The sequence below is a fragment of the Scyliorhinus canicula genome, chromosome 2 (assembly GCF_902713615.1).
Source record: "Scyliorhinus canicula chromosome 2, sScyCan1.1, whole genome shotgun sequence".
NCBI classification, from domain to species: Eukaryota; Metazoa; Chordata; class Chondrichthyes; order Carcharhiniformes; family Scyliorhinidae; genus Scyliorhinus; species Scyliorhinus canicula.
Window position 1 is genome coordinate 8,408,044 of NC_052147.1, and position 16,322 is coordinate 8,424,365.

Consider the following 16,322-nt stretch of genomic DNA (forward strand, 5'->3'; position numbering starts at 1 on the left):
ATCCTCCACCTCAAGATCTTATCATTTTTGATCTTACCCCGTTGTGTGTTGTTGAACATGAAGGCAACCGACCGTTGGTCAGTGAGGAGAGTGAATCTCCTGCCGGCCAGGTAATGCCTCCAATGCCGCACAGCTTCTACTATGGCTTGGGCCTCCTTATCGACGGAGGAGAGCTGAATTTCGGAGGCATGGGAAAAGAATGCCATGGGCCTGCCTGCCTGGTTGAGGCCAGAGCGACGTCTGATGCATCGCTCTCGACTTAGGGTAGCGGCTCGTCGACCGCGTGCATCGCGGCCTTGGCGATGTCGGCCTTGACACGGTTGAAGGCCTGGTGAGCCTCGGCCGTCAGTGAGAAAACGGTGGAGTGAATGAGTGGGCGGGCCTTGTCCGCATAGTTAGGGACCCACTGGGCGTAGTAAGAGAAGAACCCCTGGAGTCCAGAAGGCAGGATGTCTCGTGCCCGTCGACCTGCACTGTCGTCGAGGTGGTCGCGAGGTTGTGCGGTCGGGACTGTTCGATCATGATGGAGGCGTGACGTGGCTGGTCGGCGGCGGTTGCAGGTGATGAGTGGCCCAATAAGGTGCCTGATGAGCAGGGGCCCTGAGGCGGAGAAAATGGCGGCGCCCATGGGGCGTACACGGCGGGCGGCATTAAAGATGGCGGCGCCCACGGGTCACACGTGTCCTGAGGCAGGCAAGATGGTGGCACCCACGGGCCGTGAGGTGAGCAAGATGGTGGCGCCAACGGGCCGCATGTGGTCTGAGGCGAGGAAGATGGCGGCATCCACCTGTCACACATGGGGGGGTGCAGGGACAATAGCGGCGATCGAGCGGGCCTGGCACATGGCAGCGAAATGTCTTTCTTCCCGCAGGCCTTGCAGAGCGTGCTCCGCGCCGGGCAGCGCTGACGGGGTGTTTTGTCTGTCCGCAGAAGTAGTACTTGGGTCCCCCAGGGTTGGTTGGCTGGTGAGGTCCACGATGGGTTGTTCGCTGGCGGGGTCCATGATGTCCACAAAGGGTGGGCCTTGCGGTCAGGGGCATATGCCTGTACATTGCGGGAGGCGACTGTGAGCGAGATCGCTAGTTTCTGGGTCGCCACGAGGTCGAGGGTAGCCCCTTCTAAGAGGCGCTGGCGGATGTAAGCTGACCCTATGCCCGTAACGAACGCGTCTCTAATTAGAAGTTCAGAATGTTCAACGGCCGAAACGGCCTGGCAATCGCAGTCCCTCGCCAAGGCGTGCAGGGCACGCCAGAAATCTCCCACAGACTCACCAGGGAGTTGATGCCGCGTGGACAGAAGGTGCCTGGCGTAGATTTTGTTGGTCTCCTGAGCGTTGTTCTCCTTCAATAGCGCCATGGCCTCAGCGTAGGTAGGCGCGTCCCGGATGAGGGGAGATACAGGATCTGGAGCTTCTGTGCCTCTGAGGGTGGTTCTGTCGCAGATCCGATGTATGCTTCAAAGCAGCTAGCCAATGTGCGAAGGCCGACTTGGCGTTGTCTGCTTGAGGGTGCAGCTGCAGGCGATCAGGCTTGATGCGGAGATCCATCGTTGTAAAATCTCTGCGTAATAAATTGATGCACTATCAATTACGATGAGACGAGAGTAGAGTGTAATCGAGGCTTTATTACGCAGAGATGTGTAGCGTCCCGCAGCTGCTGCCGAAATGGCTGCAGCTCCGAGAGCCCACACTTTATACTCGCCCTACTGGGCGAAGCCAGCAGGAAGAGATTTACCCCCGTACCTGTAGTACGGGGGCCTTACCGTAATACACCTCATGTGCGATATATACAATACAACAGTGGTGACTACCACACTCCCCGACCCCGTTCACTCCATTCGGTCGCTCCTTTGCATTGTGACTAATGAAACCCCCCATGAACATCTCTTTGCCTTCCCCAGGAAGTCCACCTCCGGGGCTGGCAGCTCCAGGACCCATTCGCCTCCGCAAACATATGCGGCTCCACAAGGCGGACCCGTTGGTCGAGAGGGTACAGCTACTCCATGCGAACCCACAGTACGCTTACATGGCGTACCCCGACGGCCGCCAAGACAGTCTCCCTCAGGGACCAGGCGCCAGCTGGGTCCCAACACCACCCCCCCTGCCCTGGCACCTCCCCCCCCCCCCCCCCCCACAGCGCATCTCACCACAGCCCCCGCTCCAGGAAGATCCTTCCTCCCCTTAGTCCCACCCGGGGATAAAAATGAGGTCGACATGCTCCCAGAGTCACCGGCGACCGAACCGACGCCTGATTCGCCACCGGGACTGCGGCGCTCACAACAGAGGATCAAGATGCCCGATCATTTGAATTTGTAAGCTTTTCCTAAACTGTTAACATATGCACGTAAATAGTCTTCCACCACCCCTGCTGGACTCTTTTTTAACAGGGGGTGAATGTGGTAGTCACCACTGTTGCACATATATCGCATATGAGGTGTATTACAGTAAGGCTCCAGTACTACAGGTACAGGGGTAGATCCCTGCCTGCTGGCTGTGCCCAGTAGGCAGAGTATAAATGTGTGGGTTCTCCGAGCTGCAGCCATTTCGGCAGAAGCTGTGGGAGGGTACACATCTCTGCGTAATAAAGCCTCGATTACACTCTACTCTCGTCTCATCGTAATTGATAGTGCTTCACCGCCTGTATTCTGGCTCGTTGTTGTTTGAGATCCGGCCCACTATGGTCATATCGTCAGCAAACCTGTAGATGGAGTTGGAACCAAATTTTGCCACGCAGTCACGTGTGCAGGGAGTATAGTAGGGGGCTAAATACACAGCCTTGCGGGGGCCTGCTATTGAGGACTATTGTGGAGGAGGAGGTGTTGTTTATTCTTACTGATTGTGGTGTGTGGGTCAGAAAGTCGAGGATCAAGTTGCAGAGTGAGGAGCCAAGTTCTAGGTTTTGGAGCTTTGATACGAGCTTGGCTGGGATTATGGTGTCAAAAGCGGAGCTATAGTGAATTAATGGGAGTCTGATGGAGGAGTCATTGTTGTCGAGATGCTCTAGGGATGAGTGTAGGGCCAGGGAAATGGCATCTGCTGTGGACCGGTTTTGGCGGTATGCAAATTGCAGTGGGTCAAGGCATTCTGGGAGCATGGAGTGCTTCATGACCAATCCCTCGCACTTCAATACGACTAAGGTCAGGGCCACCGGTTGCCTGGCTCTTTTTTGGCACCGGTATGATGGTGGTCTTATTGAAGCAGGTGGGGACCTCTGAGCAGAGTAGGGACAGGTTAAAGATGTCCACGAACACACCTGCCAGCTGGTCCACGCAGGCTCTGAGTGCACGACCAGAGATCCTGTTTGGCCCCGTCGCCTTCCGAGGGTTCACTTTCAGGAAGGCCGATCTGACTTCGGAAGCTGTGATGGTGGGTATGGTGTGTTAGGGCCGCTGGGGCACTCGACAGCAGATTGTTGGTTTCCTGCACGGACCGAGCATAGAATGCATTGAGTTCATTGGGGTGGCGTGCGCTGCTGCTGGAGATAATGCACAGCTTCACTTTGTAGCCCGTTATGTTGTTTAGGCCTTGTCATAACCGCAGGAGCTGCAGTCTCCATGTCTTTCTCTGAATATTGAGCAAGACTGAATCACTACTTTGGTGTTGAATTGCAATGAGTTCTGACCATGCATCCATGCCAGTATTAAGACTGCCTATTTCCACCTGCATAATATTCCCCAATTTTGTCCCTGCCTCTGCTCATCTGCTGCTGAAGCACTCATTTGTGTGTTTCCGCTATACTGAATTATTCTAATTATTTTCCCAGTAAACTTCAAGTTATCCAAACTTTGCTGCCATGCACCCTTACGACAAATCCTGTTCAACTATCACTCTTGTGCTTGCTGACCTACATTGGCTTCCAGTAAAGAAATGCCTTTGGATTTAAATGTTCTTATCTTTGTTGCCAAATCTTTCCATGGCTTCATCCTTCTCCCTCTCTGTAATCCCCTCCAGCTCCACACGCTCCAAGATATCTCCGTTCATCTAATTCTGTCCTTTGAGCATCTCTGATTTTAATTGCACAATGACAGTAGTGTTTCAAGAGGGAAGCTCACGACCATCTTCTCAAAGACAATTAGGACTTTGCGATAAATGCTAGCCTTGTCAGCATCCCCATATCCAATGAATAATACATTTTTGTTAAACTGCTTCTGTCCCCTAAACTCTGGAATTCCCTGCCTGATTCCCTCCCATTTTTCCTTCCTTTAAAACACTCTTTAAAACCCACATCATTTTGAAAGATTTCAGCCAACTGGTCATCTCATGTGGTTCAGCGTTTAATTTTGCTTCATGACACTCCTGTGAAGAACCTTGGGACGTTGATTACATTAAAGATGCTACATGAATAAAGTTGTTGCTGTAAGGGTCAAGGAAAAACAGATTAATAAAACTGAAGTACAGATCAATATGATCTAACAAAAAGGCAGGGGTTGCCTCCTCCTGTTCTTACGGCTATTGAGGCAGAGAGGTTGATTTTCATATTCCATGGTAGCAAAAAAATGGGGTTACACTCCACTGTAGGACTTGAGCACATAATGTAGGCTGACAATCTGACAGTACACTGAACAATTAAAACAAGACTTCCTTACACTTTTACTCCAATCCCCATTAACGTATCTCACGACAGACAGCAGCCCTGATCGTACTGAGGGGGTGTTCCACTATGCTGGGAGTGGCAGTCTGGATTTTGTGCTCATGTTTCTGGAGAGGGACTTCCCACAAAGGTGAAAGTGCCACTTGATGTGTTATCTGTGTTGGTCCAACATCGACTGCAACTGGATGCAGTAAAACGAGAAACAGGCTTCCGACACAGGAGATGGTCCAACACTGCTTTATTGAACCTGTTGATTGCTGTACATAATCTGCTGTGGGTTGACACTCTACTAACCTAACTGATAACCTCCTACTAGCTTGACCAGACTACCTCTATATCACATGGTGATGATGTTCATTGGCCTGTGCATTCCGACTATCTCCCAAGCCGTGTCCTGTGAGAGAGGGAGAGCTTTAATGCCCTGTGGGCTTTATAGTGGTGGTGCCCTGTCTGGTGATTGGTTGTTCTGTGTCGTGTGTGTTCATTGGTTATCCTGTGTGTCAATCACTGCCTGTCTGCATCTCATGATATACATGAGTGGATATTATGACACCACTCACTGAGCAACAGCTGACACCTTATATCGGAATGCACCCATTTTGGTCAATCAAGCAATATTATTGATAGAAACATAGAAAATAAGAGGAGACCATCCAGCCGTTCGAGCCTGCTCTACCATTCTATCTCAACACGAGACTCCTGCACGCTACCCATGCCCCTTGGTACCTTTAGAATCTAGAAATCTATCTATTTCCTTCTAAAATATATTTAGTGACTTGGCCTCTACAGCTTCCTGTGGTAGAGAATTCCACACGTTCACCACCCGCTGAGTGAAGAAATTTCTTTTCATCTCAGTCCTAAATGACCTACCCTGTATCCAGAAATTGTGACGCCCTTGTTCTAGACACCTCCAGCACTCCTGCGTCTGTCTGTCCAGCCCTGTTATTATTTGATATGCTTCAATTATTTCCCCTCTCATTCTTCCAAATTCCAGTAAGTACAGACACAGTAGACCCAAATTCTCCTCATGCAACAATTCCACCATCCCAGGAATCCATCTGGTGAACCTTTGTTGGACTCCCTCTATGAGACTCTCTATTTCTTGTCTGCGAGCCAATTTTCAATCTATGCCAATATATTACCCCCAAACCCATGTGCTTTAATCTGGCACACTGGCCTCTTATGTGGTACTTTATCAAAAGCCATTTGAAAATCCAAATGCACCACATCCACTGGTTCTCCCTTATCTAAAATTCCAATTAAGGGAAAATTTAGCATGGCCTATCCACCAACCCTGCACATCTTTTTTTGGTTGTGAGGGTGAGACCCACGCAGACATGGAGACAACATGCAAACTCCATACAGACAGTGACCAGGGCCCAGATCAAACCCAGGTCCTCGATGTCATGAAGCAGCAATGCTTACCACTGCTACACCATGCCACCCTTCTCCCTTATCTATTCTAATAGTTAGGTCCTCAAAACACTCTAGGTTTGTCAAACATGCTTTCCTTTTGATAAATCCATGTTGATTTTGTCTAATCCTGTTGATATTTTCTAAGTGTCCTATTATCGCATTCTTCATAATATTCTATCATTTTCCCTACTACTGACGGTGGTGGTTGCTGGGAAATGTTCAGCCTGGAGTTCAGTTACTGGTGGTGTATCACAAGGATCTGTTTTGCGGCCGCTGCTGTTTGTCATTTTTATAAATGACCTGGAGGAGGACGTAGAAGGATGGGTGAGTAAATTTGCGGATGACACTAAAGTCGGTGGAGTTGTGGACAGGCAGAAGGATGTTGCAGGTTACAGTGGGACATAGATAAGCTGCACAGCTGGGCTGAGAGGTTGCAAATGGAGTATAATGCAGAAAAGTGTGAGGTGATTCATTTTGGAAGGAGTAACAGGAATACAGAGTACTGGACTAATGGTAAGATTCTTGGTAGTGTGGATGAGCACAGAGATCTCGGTGTCCATGTACATAGATCCCTGAAAGCTGCCACCCAGGTTGATAGGGTTGTTAAGAAGGCGTATGGTGTGTTAGCTTTTATTGGTAGAGGGATTGAGTTTCGGAGCCATGAGGTCATGTTGCAGCTGTACAAAACTTTGGTGAGGCCGCATTTGGAGTTTTGCGTGCAGTTCTGGTCGCCGCATTATAGGAAGGATGTGGAAGCATTGCAAAGGGTGCAGGGGAGATTTACCAGAATGTTGCCTGGTATGGAGGATCTTATGAGGAAAGGCTGAGTGACTTGAGGCTGTTTTCGTTAGGGAGAAGAAGGTTAAGAGGTGACTTAATAGAGGCATACAAGATGATCAGAGGATTAGATAGGGTGGACAGTGAGAGCCTTTTTCCTCGGATGGTGATGGCTAGCAAGAGGGGGCATAACTTTAAATTGAGGGGAGATAGATATAGGACTACTCAGAGAGTAGTACGGGTGTGGAATGCCCTGCCTGCAACAGTAGTGTACTCTCCAACATTGAGGGCATTTAAATGGTCATTGGATAAACATATGGATGATAGTGTAATAATGTAGATGGGCTTTAGATTGGTTTCACAGGTCGGCACAACATCAAGGGCCGAAGGGCCTGTACTGCACTGTAATGCTTCTACGTACTGATGTTAAGGTACCCGGTTTGTAATCCCTAATTTTTCCCTCCCTCCTTTTTAAATTGCATTTTCCACCCTCTAATCTGTCGGGACTGTTGCAAAATCTACAGAATTTTGGAAGATGACAACCAATGCATTCATTGTTACCAAGGCCACCTCCTTCAGTACCTTGGGATGTAGGTTACCAGTTCCTGGGGATTTATTGGCTTTCAATCCCATAATCTCGCCGTAAAAAGTTTTACAACCCCAGGTTAAAGTCCAATAGGTTTTTTTGGAGTCACTAGCTTTCGGAGCGCAGCTCCTTCATCAGGTGAGTGAAGAGGTGGATTCCACAAACTCATATATAGACAAAGTCAATGATGCAAGATGATCCATTGAATGCGAGTCTTTGCAGGTAATTAAAGTCTTTACAGGTCCAGATGGTGCGAATGGAGAGAGGGATAATCACAGGTTAAAGAGGTGTGAATTGTCTCAAGCCAGGACAGTTGGTAGGATTTTGCAAGCCCAGGCAAGATGGTGGAGGTGAATGTAATGACACATGAATCCAAGGTCCTGGTTGAGGCCATACTCATGCGTGCGGAACTTGGCTATCAGTTTCTGCTCGGCGATTCTGCATTGTTGCGTGTCCTAAAGGCCACCTTGGAGAACGCTTACCCGAAGATCAGAGGCTGAATGCCTTTCACTGTTGAGAAGAGGGTGTTCACCTGTTCTGTGTGTGAGAAGGGATTCACTCTCAGCCAGACTCATGTTAGACCAACAAATGCACTCTTAGGATGGAGCATTCAGCTGCATGTCCTGTGGAAAGAGGTTCACGTCTTCATCTAATCTCCGTGTACACAATCGTGTTCACACCGGAGAGAGACCATTTACCTGCTAAGTGTGTAGTAAGGGATTCACTCAATCTGCTAAGACACCAGCGCAGGTACTCTATGGAGAAGCCATTCAGCTGCAGTTTCATTGGAAAGACGCTCAGGAGGTCATCCACCTTCAGTGTACACCAACACATTCACAAAGGGAAGAGACCGACCATCGACGCTGTGGGAAAGGATTCACTCAGTCACGATATGAGCTGATAAATCAGCAAGTTGACAAGTGACTGCAGGGATTTTGGTGTTTATGCTGCTGTTAATCACATCCAGGATTGATGATCTGACAATATCTGGTTTCGTTCTGCTGATGTTAATAAGCTCTAGAACTGGCTGAAATTTAATATTTTTAGATGTCACTGATTATCAGGGCTGCGATGGCCCACTTTAAAAGCAGCATCTCCTTCATTCAAAAACTCTTAACAGAATCAAAAAAATGAACTTCTACTTCTAGTGTCCAAAAAGGTTAGGCGGGGTAATTGGTTTAAGGGGATAGGGTGGAAGTGAGGGCTTAAAGTGGGTTGGTGCAGACTCGATGGGCCAAATGGCCTCCTTCTGCACTGTATGTTATATGTTCTAACATACTGGTCTAAAAAATCAATCTCGTACACACTACAGGAATTCATCTGCCACAGTATTGTTGCTAATTTTGTTTGCTCAATATATATGTAGATTCAAGTCACCCATGATTACTGTAGCACCTTACCTTACTACTGCTGTTTGGAGGCTAATAGACAACTCCCATTAGTGTTTTTTCTGCCTTTGTTGCTTCATCGTCCAACGCAGACTGATTCTACATCTAGATTTTCCGAGCCAATATCCTCTCTCACTGCTGCACTGAATTCATCCTTAAATAACACCATACCACGTCCTTTCTCTTTTTGTCTGTCCTTTAAATATCGAATACCCTTGGATATTCAGTTCTGAATGCCATCAATTCATCTGTCATCCCTGGAGGAAGGAGGTTGGAGAGTGGCAAGTGCAAGGGAATGTGCGAAGGAAATACAGAATAAAATAAAACAAAGTAAGAACAGATTGCTCCAATGATGATATGCAAGAAATGACTCAGAAAGAACTTCAGCCCTACTTTGTTGTGCCTGTGTGGTTAATGATTACAAAAAGGCCTAAAACCACAAGTATGAATCAGAACAAAACACCTTAATCTTAGAAGTCACTGTAGTATTTTTATTTGGTTACTTCAGGACACACAAAGGCCTGATATATTAAAAAAATATGTAAGTTACTCCAGGTTAAAACCAGGAGTGCAAAGCACCACGAAGATTGAACATATTCAGAAAGAGGTTGGACAAATTAAGAGGTAGCGGTTATGTGAGATCTAATAAGTGTGTTGCTGAGGTGGGCGGACCAAAAAAAAATATTGACAGGAGACAAACCTTTAAATACATGCTCCCAAAGTGAAAGAGCACACATCTGAAACTCAATGGTACACTCCCCATGATTTTCCATCCACTGAAATTAATTAACATTCCTGATGGTGTCTTCACAAGTGAAACTGACCTGGATAACACATTGGCTCATGTTCTTGGTTCACCAGAGGCTCTCTTTGTTTCTTCTCAGCTGTTACTGAATTAACTGGTCACAAGAACCAAACCCACGTGATGAAGAAGATGTTTATGCAGTGAACTGTTTTGGTCTGGAATGCACTCTCTGATAGGGCCGTGGAAACAGATTCAAAAGTAACTTTCGAAAGGGAATTGGATAAATACTTGAAGGGGAAAAAAATTGCAAGGATATGAGAAGATAGCACAGCAGTGGCATTAATTGACCAGCTATACAAAAAGCAGGCATAGGCAATATTGAGCCAAATAGCCTCCTTTCGCACTGTATTTATCCATGATGCAGCAAGCTTGGGGGCGGAGAAACGAGAGCTCATATTATTTAAATATGTCAATGTCCTTGGCAGCCTGCGGAACCAGCCTACAATGAGCTAAAACTGCATTGTACTGGCATAAGATTGTAAACGATACATTTTATTCATGAGTTTAAGGTAAATATATTGTTACAAGTAAGGAGCATGATGGAATAATCATTCAGTTTCGCCTGTGATGGTCTGAAACATGTTAGCTTCGTCACTTGCGCCTATCGTAATAATATGGTTGGAAGAGTTTAAGAAAATATTATGACCATGGTGTTGCATCTATTGGAAGATATTGAATAGAGCTAAGTGTTAATTGTTTATTAATTGTGTTTGATTGTATGTGGTGTACATTAACTGTAGTTTCAGTTGTGCCCCGAGAAACAGATACATATTTAAATTGAGATTGTTGAGTTGGAAATGTATGGTTGTAATGTGTAAAACTGTGAATAAATGCTGATAAAAATGTAAAAGGGTTGGATTCAGTACTATCCTTCATGAGTTGTCTTTCTACAATGTAACAAATGTTGCTAGAAAGATGTTGACATTCCGCTTCAACTGCATATATCTAGATACACAATGATTTATGGGTGTTCTGCGTGGAATGCTGTGATAAAAATGGTACAAGAGGTGTGAGTGAATGACTACATAGCAGACCTCATGCTAGAATTGTGAAGCATAGTGTCTCAATAATTATTATTATTGTCCTTCACCTTGTCAAGAACAAGCTTCCCAGTAAAGTGGACATCGTCTACAGCAGGGGTGGGCAAACTTTTCCGTGCAAGGGCCACATTCAGAAATTCACAATTTTAAAGGGCCGCATAGTATATTAAGTAAAATAATTACTTCACCCGGTTATGATTCTGGGCGCCTCATATAGAACATAGAACAGTACAGCACAGAACAGGCCCTTCGGCCCTCGACGTTGTGCCGAGCAATGATCACCCTACTCAAGTCAACGTATCCACCCTATACCAGTAAGTAACCCAACAGCCCCCCCATTAACCTTAAAAAAAAAATTAAAAATTTTTTTTAAGGTTAATGGGGGGGGGGGGGGGGGGGGGCTGTTGGGTTACTTACTGGTATAGGGTGGATACGTTGACTTGAGTAGGGTGATCATTGCTCGGCACAACGTCGAGGGCCGAAGGGCCTGTTCTGTGCTGTACTGTTCTATGTTCTATATGAGGCGCCCAGAATCATAACCGGGTGAAGTAATTATTTTACTTTTTTAAATTAAAATTTAAAAAAATTTTTTTTTAATGACTTGGTGGGCCGCATAAAGACCTTTGGCGGGCCGTAGTTTGCCCACCCCTGGTCTACAGGATGGACGGAAAGCCTTTCAACCTCAACCAGTTGAAATCCAAGAAGAAAACAACACTGACATGGCTCACAGAACTTCAGTATGCGGATGACAACGCTATCTCCGCACTCCAAGCCATGCTTAACACCTTTGGAGAAGCATACCGAGGAATTGGTCTCAGCCTCAACCTCATGAAGACATAAGTCCTTTACCAATCCACCGCAGGGCAATATCTGGTCTCGCCTTCCATCAAGATCAACAGAGAAGCCCTCCTAAACGTGGAACCTCCCTACCTGGAGAGCCACCTCTCATCTAAGGCTGACAATCCCACCTTCTGGAAACACCTACCAAGTGTATAGTCAGAAATGCGGCTCTAGGATTGGGCTCATCAGCCATGCAGGGACACACAGAACCCATGACTAGTAGCACAGAGTTTCTTAGGTAGACAATCATACTCGTATGCGAATGATCATCAAAGATAAGAAGAGTGATTTAAGGTAAAAATGGGACAAGTGGTGTGAGTGTCTAGTGATGTGTGAGTGGCTCGATCTTGCAATCCTTTGATAATTTTTAACCAAGGCTTCTGCTGGCCATTTTAAAGAAACTCCCTTATAAGGAATGATGCTGGCTATCAGTTAGTGAATGGTTGAACAATTTGTTGTTCAAGAGGCCTTCGGATCTTAATCACTGATACGTTCTGGATAAGCAAGTCCGTTTTATGGCGCTTCTTCTATTGGAATTTAGTCATCTGTGTTTTCCCTCCAGGTCTGAATGTTAAACACGGATCCCTGTAATCATGGAAGTAGGGAGAGGCAGCTGGGTTGAGCAAGCTTAAGGGGGAGGTTGTGACTAAGTGTAGATTTTATATGCCACTGGGTCAAATTCTGCAGCTCCCTTTCTACCTGCACCTGTGGGAGCACCTTTGCCACATGAATTGCTGTAGCTCAAGGCTCACTTTCCTAAAAAGCTCCTATGGAAGGGTAATAACTATCGGCCTTATCAGCGGTTCCCACATCCAAAGAACTAATTAAACACAGGGAAGAAATTCAAACTTAGAATTTACATTACTAAAAATGTTGCACTGTGTTACTGTACCGTTAACATGACCATTTTTACAATTTTCTTTTAAACAAAGTTGCTTGTACAGTTTGCAACTGTTGCCTAAATAATTGCCCTTAGCAGACTTTAAAGGTCTGATTGTGAGCCATGACGACTTTAATAAGGTTGCCATATCTAGAATTATTTATTCATTCATTAGTAACACTTTACCTTGGAAAGACAGCCTATTTTAATGAAAATGTATTGATCCTGAACGTCACAGTTGATATGGTTAGAAGAGTGCAGCATAAAAGGGTTTTGTCTACAGAAAAAAACAAAAGAATTTTTATAGTGGGTGGAGTATTCTCCCCAACTTAACCGCTACAGAAACACTGGAAAATGAAGTAAACATTAAAGTTTTGGTGGATGTGTATTAGGAAATCCCCTCCATAGAAATTAATCTGCATAAAACATTGGGATGCATGTGATACATGTATATGTATGTGTGTGTGCATATAAGACATAGGAGTGGAAGTAAGGCCATTCGGCCCATCGAGTCCACTCCGCCATTCAATCATGGCTGATGGGCATTTCAACTCCACCTACCAGCATTCTCCCCGTAGCCCTTAATTCCTCGCGACATCAAGAATTTATCTATCTCTGCCTTGAAGCCATTTAGCGTCCCGGCCTCCACTGCACTCCGCGGCAATGAATTCCACAGGCCCACCACTCTCTGGCTGAAGAAATGTCTCCGCATTTCTGTTCTGAATTTACCCCCTCTAATTCTAAGGCTGTGCCCACGGGTCCTCGTCTCCTCGTCTAACGGAAACAGTTTTTTTGCGTCCACCCTTTCTAAGCCATGTATTATCTTGTAAGTTTCTATTAGATCTCCCCTTAACCTTCTAAACTCATATGAGTTGGTAAAACAGTGTCCTTTAGAAGTGCACCATCTTCATGGCAAAACCACTTGTTAAAAACTTTCTCTTGCAAATGTGTTTTCTTGTTTGGTTGGCCAAGTATTTGACCCAGATAGAAATTCTGTAGACTGAGAAACCTTCAACCACTTGCAGAGTTTGTGTCTGTTCAATATGTATTGCACACTCTTTCTCCACATCCCGTTTAACAAGGTTCAGATGTAGGGCAGACTTGCGACTCACGTGTAAGGGCAGGAGCAGAGCTTGAGTTTAACCAGTGAAATCCAAGCAGCTTAACCGAGCAAATCGCTAGAAAGCTTCTTGCTGCTTATCCAATAACCACTATTCAGACAATGAATTATTTAGCCTTCAGGGTTATCTGGAGCAGTATGAAAGTCTATTCAATATGTATTGCACACTCTTTCTCCACATCCCGTGCCTTTCATAACCTCAGGATATCACAAGGCGAATTAAGTACTTTTTCAAATTATTGTAATGCCAGAAACGTAACTGCCAATGTGGGCAGAAAAAATTCCTAATGTGATAATGACCTGTTCTGAATTGATGTTGGTTGAGGGATAAACATTTGTAAGGTTATCAGGGAAAACTCCTCTGGTCTATGGAATAGTGTCAGGGGATAATTTACATTTACCTGAGAAGGCAGACTGGGCCTTGGTTTGACAACTGAAAGACAGCACTTCCAATTGTGCAGCATCCCCTCAGTACGACACTGGAATGTTAACCTATATTTTGTACTCCACTCTCAGGAGTGGGACTTCAAACTCGTAACCTTCTGACTCAAAGGCAAACGTGCTAGCACTGAACTATGGCCAACAGCTTTTCTCCAGTGACAGTTTACTACTCTAGCTTCCATTAGTAAGCATGGTCAATCATTAACTATGCCCCAGGTTTTTTCTCACCAGGTTGGGGTGCACGACAGGAGAATTTCCAGCTCTGTGAACACAACCTTTAAAAACAGCTCCCCAGATGCCAGGTTTTTCATTAGGGGAGGGGGTCAAAGGGCCCAGAAAGAGCCGAGGAGGAAACCAGGTGTGGAGCTGGGCTGGGCAGAAGGCTAGTCTTGGAGCTCCAGCAACGTGTCCAAAATTTTCAAAATATTAGAAAGTGAAATATTCCTCCAGCCTTCGCACACATCCCATACCCATCCATGCCACCGTATGCCCCCATAACATTTCAATTTATGCAAACCCCATGCTCCCCCACCCACCAACCTTTGTCCTTACACTTATCATGCCAACTCGTCTAGTATCCACCATGGCCAGAGATGAAATAAAGTTCTATCAAATAGAGTTCTAAGTGTCAAGTGCTGGCAGCACAGTGGTACAGTGGTTTGCAATGCTCAGTCACAGCACGGGTTAAATTCCGGCCTTGGGTGACTGTCCGGAGTTTGCATGTTCTCCCCATGTCTGCGTGGGTTCCCATCGGGTGCTCCGGTTTCCTCCCACTGTCCAAAGATATGCAGGTTAGGTGGATTGGCCTTGCTAAATTGCCCCTTAGTGTCCAAAGATGCACAGGTTAGGTGGGGTTACAAGGATAGGGCGGGTAGAGGGCTTAGGCCAAACGTCCTTCTTCTGCACTGTAGAAATTCTACGAAAAAACACTCATTCATGAAAACCCATTTACATTCCTTCAACTAAATAAAGCCTATAGAACAAACATTTTGTGTACAATCCCTTATAAGGACACATTGGAATTCATAGTCCCATATCAAACAGTTTATGACCACCATTAGCTGTCAATTAAAATGAAATGGCAGGCACCCTACTGTGATAATGGATAGTTGTGAAATCAGTCACGGCAGCACTAAACCAGTACTGTAACCCTCAGGCTTACGTCAACAAGTGTGAAATAGCAAGCAATCATTTTTTTTAAACACTCTGTGGTGGTATGAATGTGAGCAGTGCCATTGGTGCAGAGCATGGGTTTCCCATTGGCTCTAGCTGGTCATGTGCCTCTCGTCCGATTGGCTGGGACTAGTCATGTGACTGCTCACCAATTGGTCGAGAGGCAAGTAGACCCCACCTCCGAGGCGGGGTATAAGTACCCAGAGTTCCCGGCAGTCAGCCTTTCTCTGTAGTCGACCACAGGGCTAACAACTAGCTGATTAAAGCCACCGTTTGGATCTTCATCGTGTCTCGAGTCCAATTGATGGTACATCAATTTAATCAGCTAGAATTTTGGAATGGAGCTCCGCATCAAGCCTGACTGCCTCCGCACCAGCCCGCATGCTTCAAATGTGTCTGCAATCTTTAAACACTGGCAGGCGTGTTTTAACAGTTACCTGACAATTGCAGCCGGGAAGCCCACCAAGGAGCAGAAACTCCACATCCTCCACTCATGCGTGGGCACAGCGATCTACTCAATGATTGAGGACGAAAGCGATTATGATGCGGCCATGGAGATTCTCAAAGGACACTTTCTCCGGCCGGTCAACGAAGTATACGCGCGGCATCTCCTGACGACTAGACAACAGTTCCCTGGTGAGTCACTCGACGAGTTTTACCAGGCCCTCACAGCTCTAGGAAGAACGTGCGCATGTCTCCAGGTTTCGCCGACTGAGCACATGGAACTTTTAATTAGAGACGCTTACGTTGCTGGCATGCAGTCCCCTTCTATCCGCCAACGATTGCTGGAGAAGAACGCCCTCAGCCTAGCTGAGGCACGGACCCCTGCAACCTCCCTGGAGGTTGCTGACCTGAACGCCCGCGCATACGCCCCGGCCGCGCAGCAACCCCCTGGACTTCATGGCACGTGCCACCCCCATCCTCCGTGGACCCCCGCCCCCCCCCCCCCCCCCCCCCCCCCCCCTCCCCAGGCCTGCGCTATGGGTCGCACCGACAAGCTAACGGGGCCCCACTGCTATTTTTGTGGCCTCTCCAAGCACCCCCGCCCGCGCTGCCCGGCCCGCTCCGCTCTGTGTAAGAGCTGAGGGAAGAAGGTTCACTACGTGGTGGTCTGCCAGACCAAGTCGGTCGCTGCTGTTCCGCGCAGCGACCACGGATCGCTGCCCCCGGGCCCCCCAGGGCCCAGCGCCGCGCACCAACCTCTCCGGCCAGCCTCCCGGCCCCCGCAACGGCCCCACAGTCCTCCCGACCCTCGCTCCCAGCTGCC

At 46.9% G+C, this 16,322-nt stretch overlaps 1 protein-coding gene across 4 annotated transcripts in view; it reads right to left on the reverse strand.

The window, feature by feature from the left end:
- The window catches only part of dglucy (D-glutamate cyclase), a 98,118-nt gene that overhangs the window by 75,487 nt on the left and 6,309 nt on the right, over positions 1-16,322 (reverse strand). Inside the window, exon 2 of one of the 4 annotated variants that reach the window (XM_038773368.1) lies at positions 12,508-12,598. The exons of 2 other annotated variants lie outside the window; for them this stretch is intronic. In XM_038773368.1, coding sequence (XP_038629296.1) covers positions 12,508-12,585 — 78 coding nt within the window. In that variant the 5' untranslated portion in view covers positions 12,586-12,598. Of the gene's footprint in view, positions 1-9,580; positions 10,051-12,507; positions 12,599-16,322 lie in introns of those variants that run through there. One more of the 4 variants, XM_038773386.1, reaches the window with a different exon arrangement.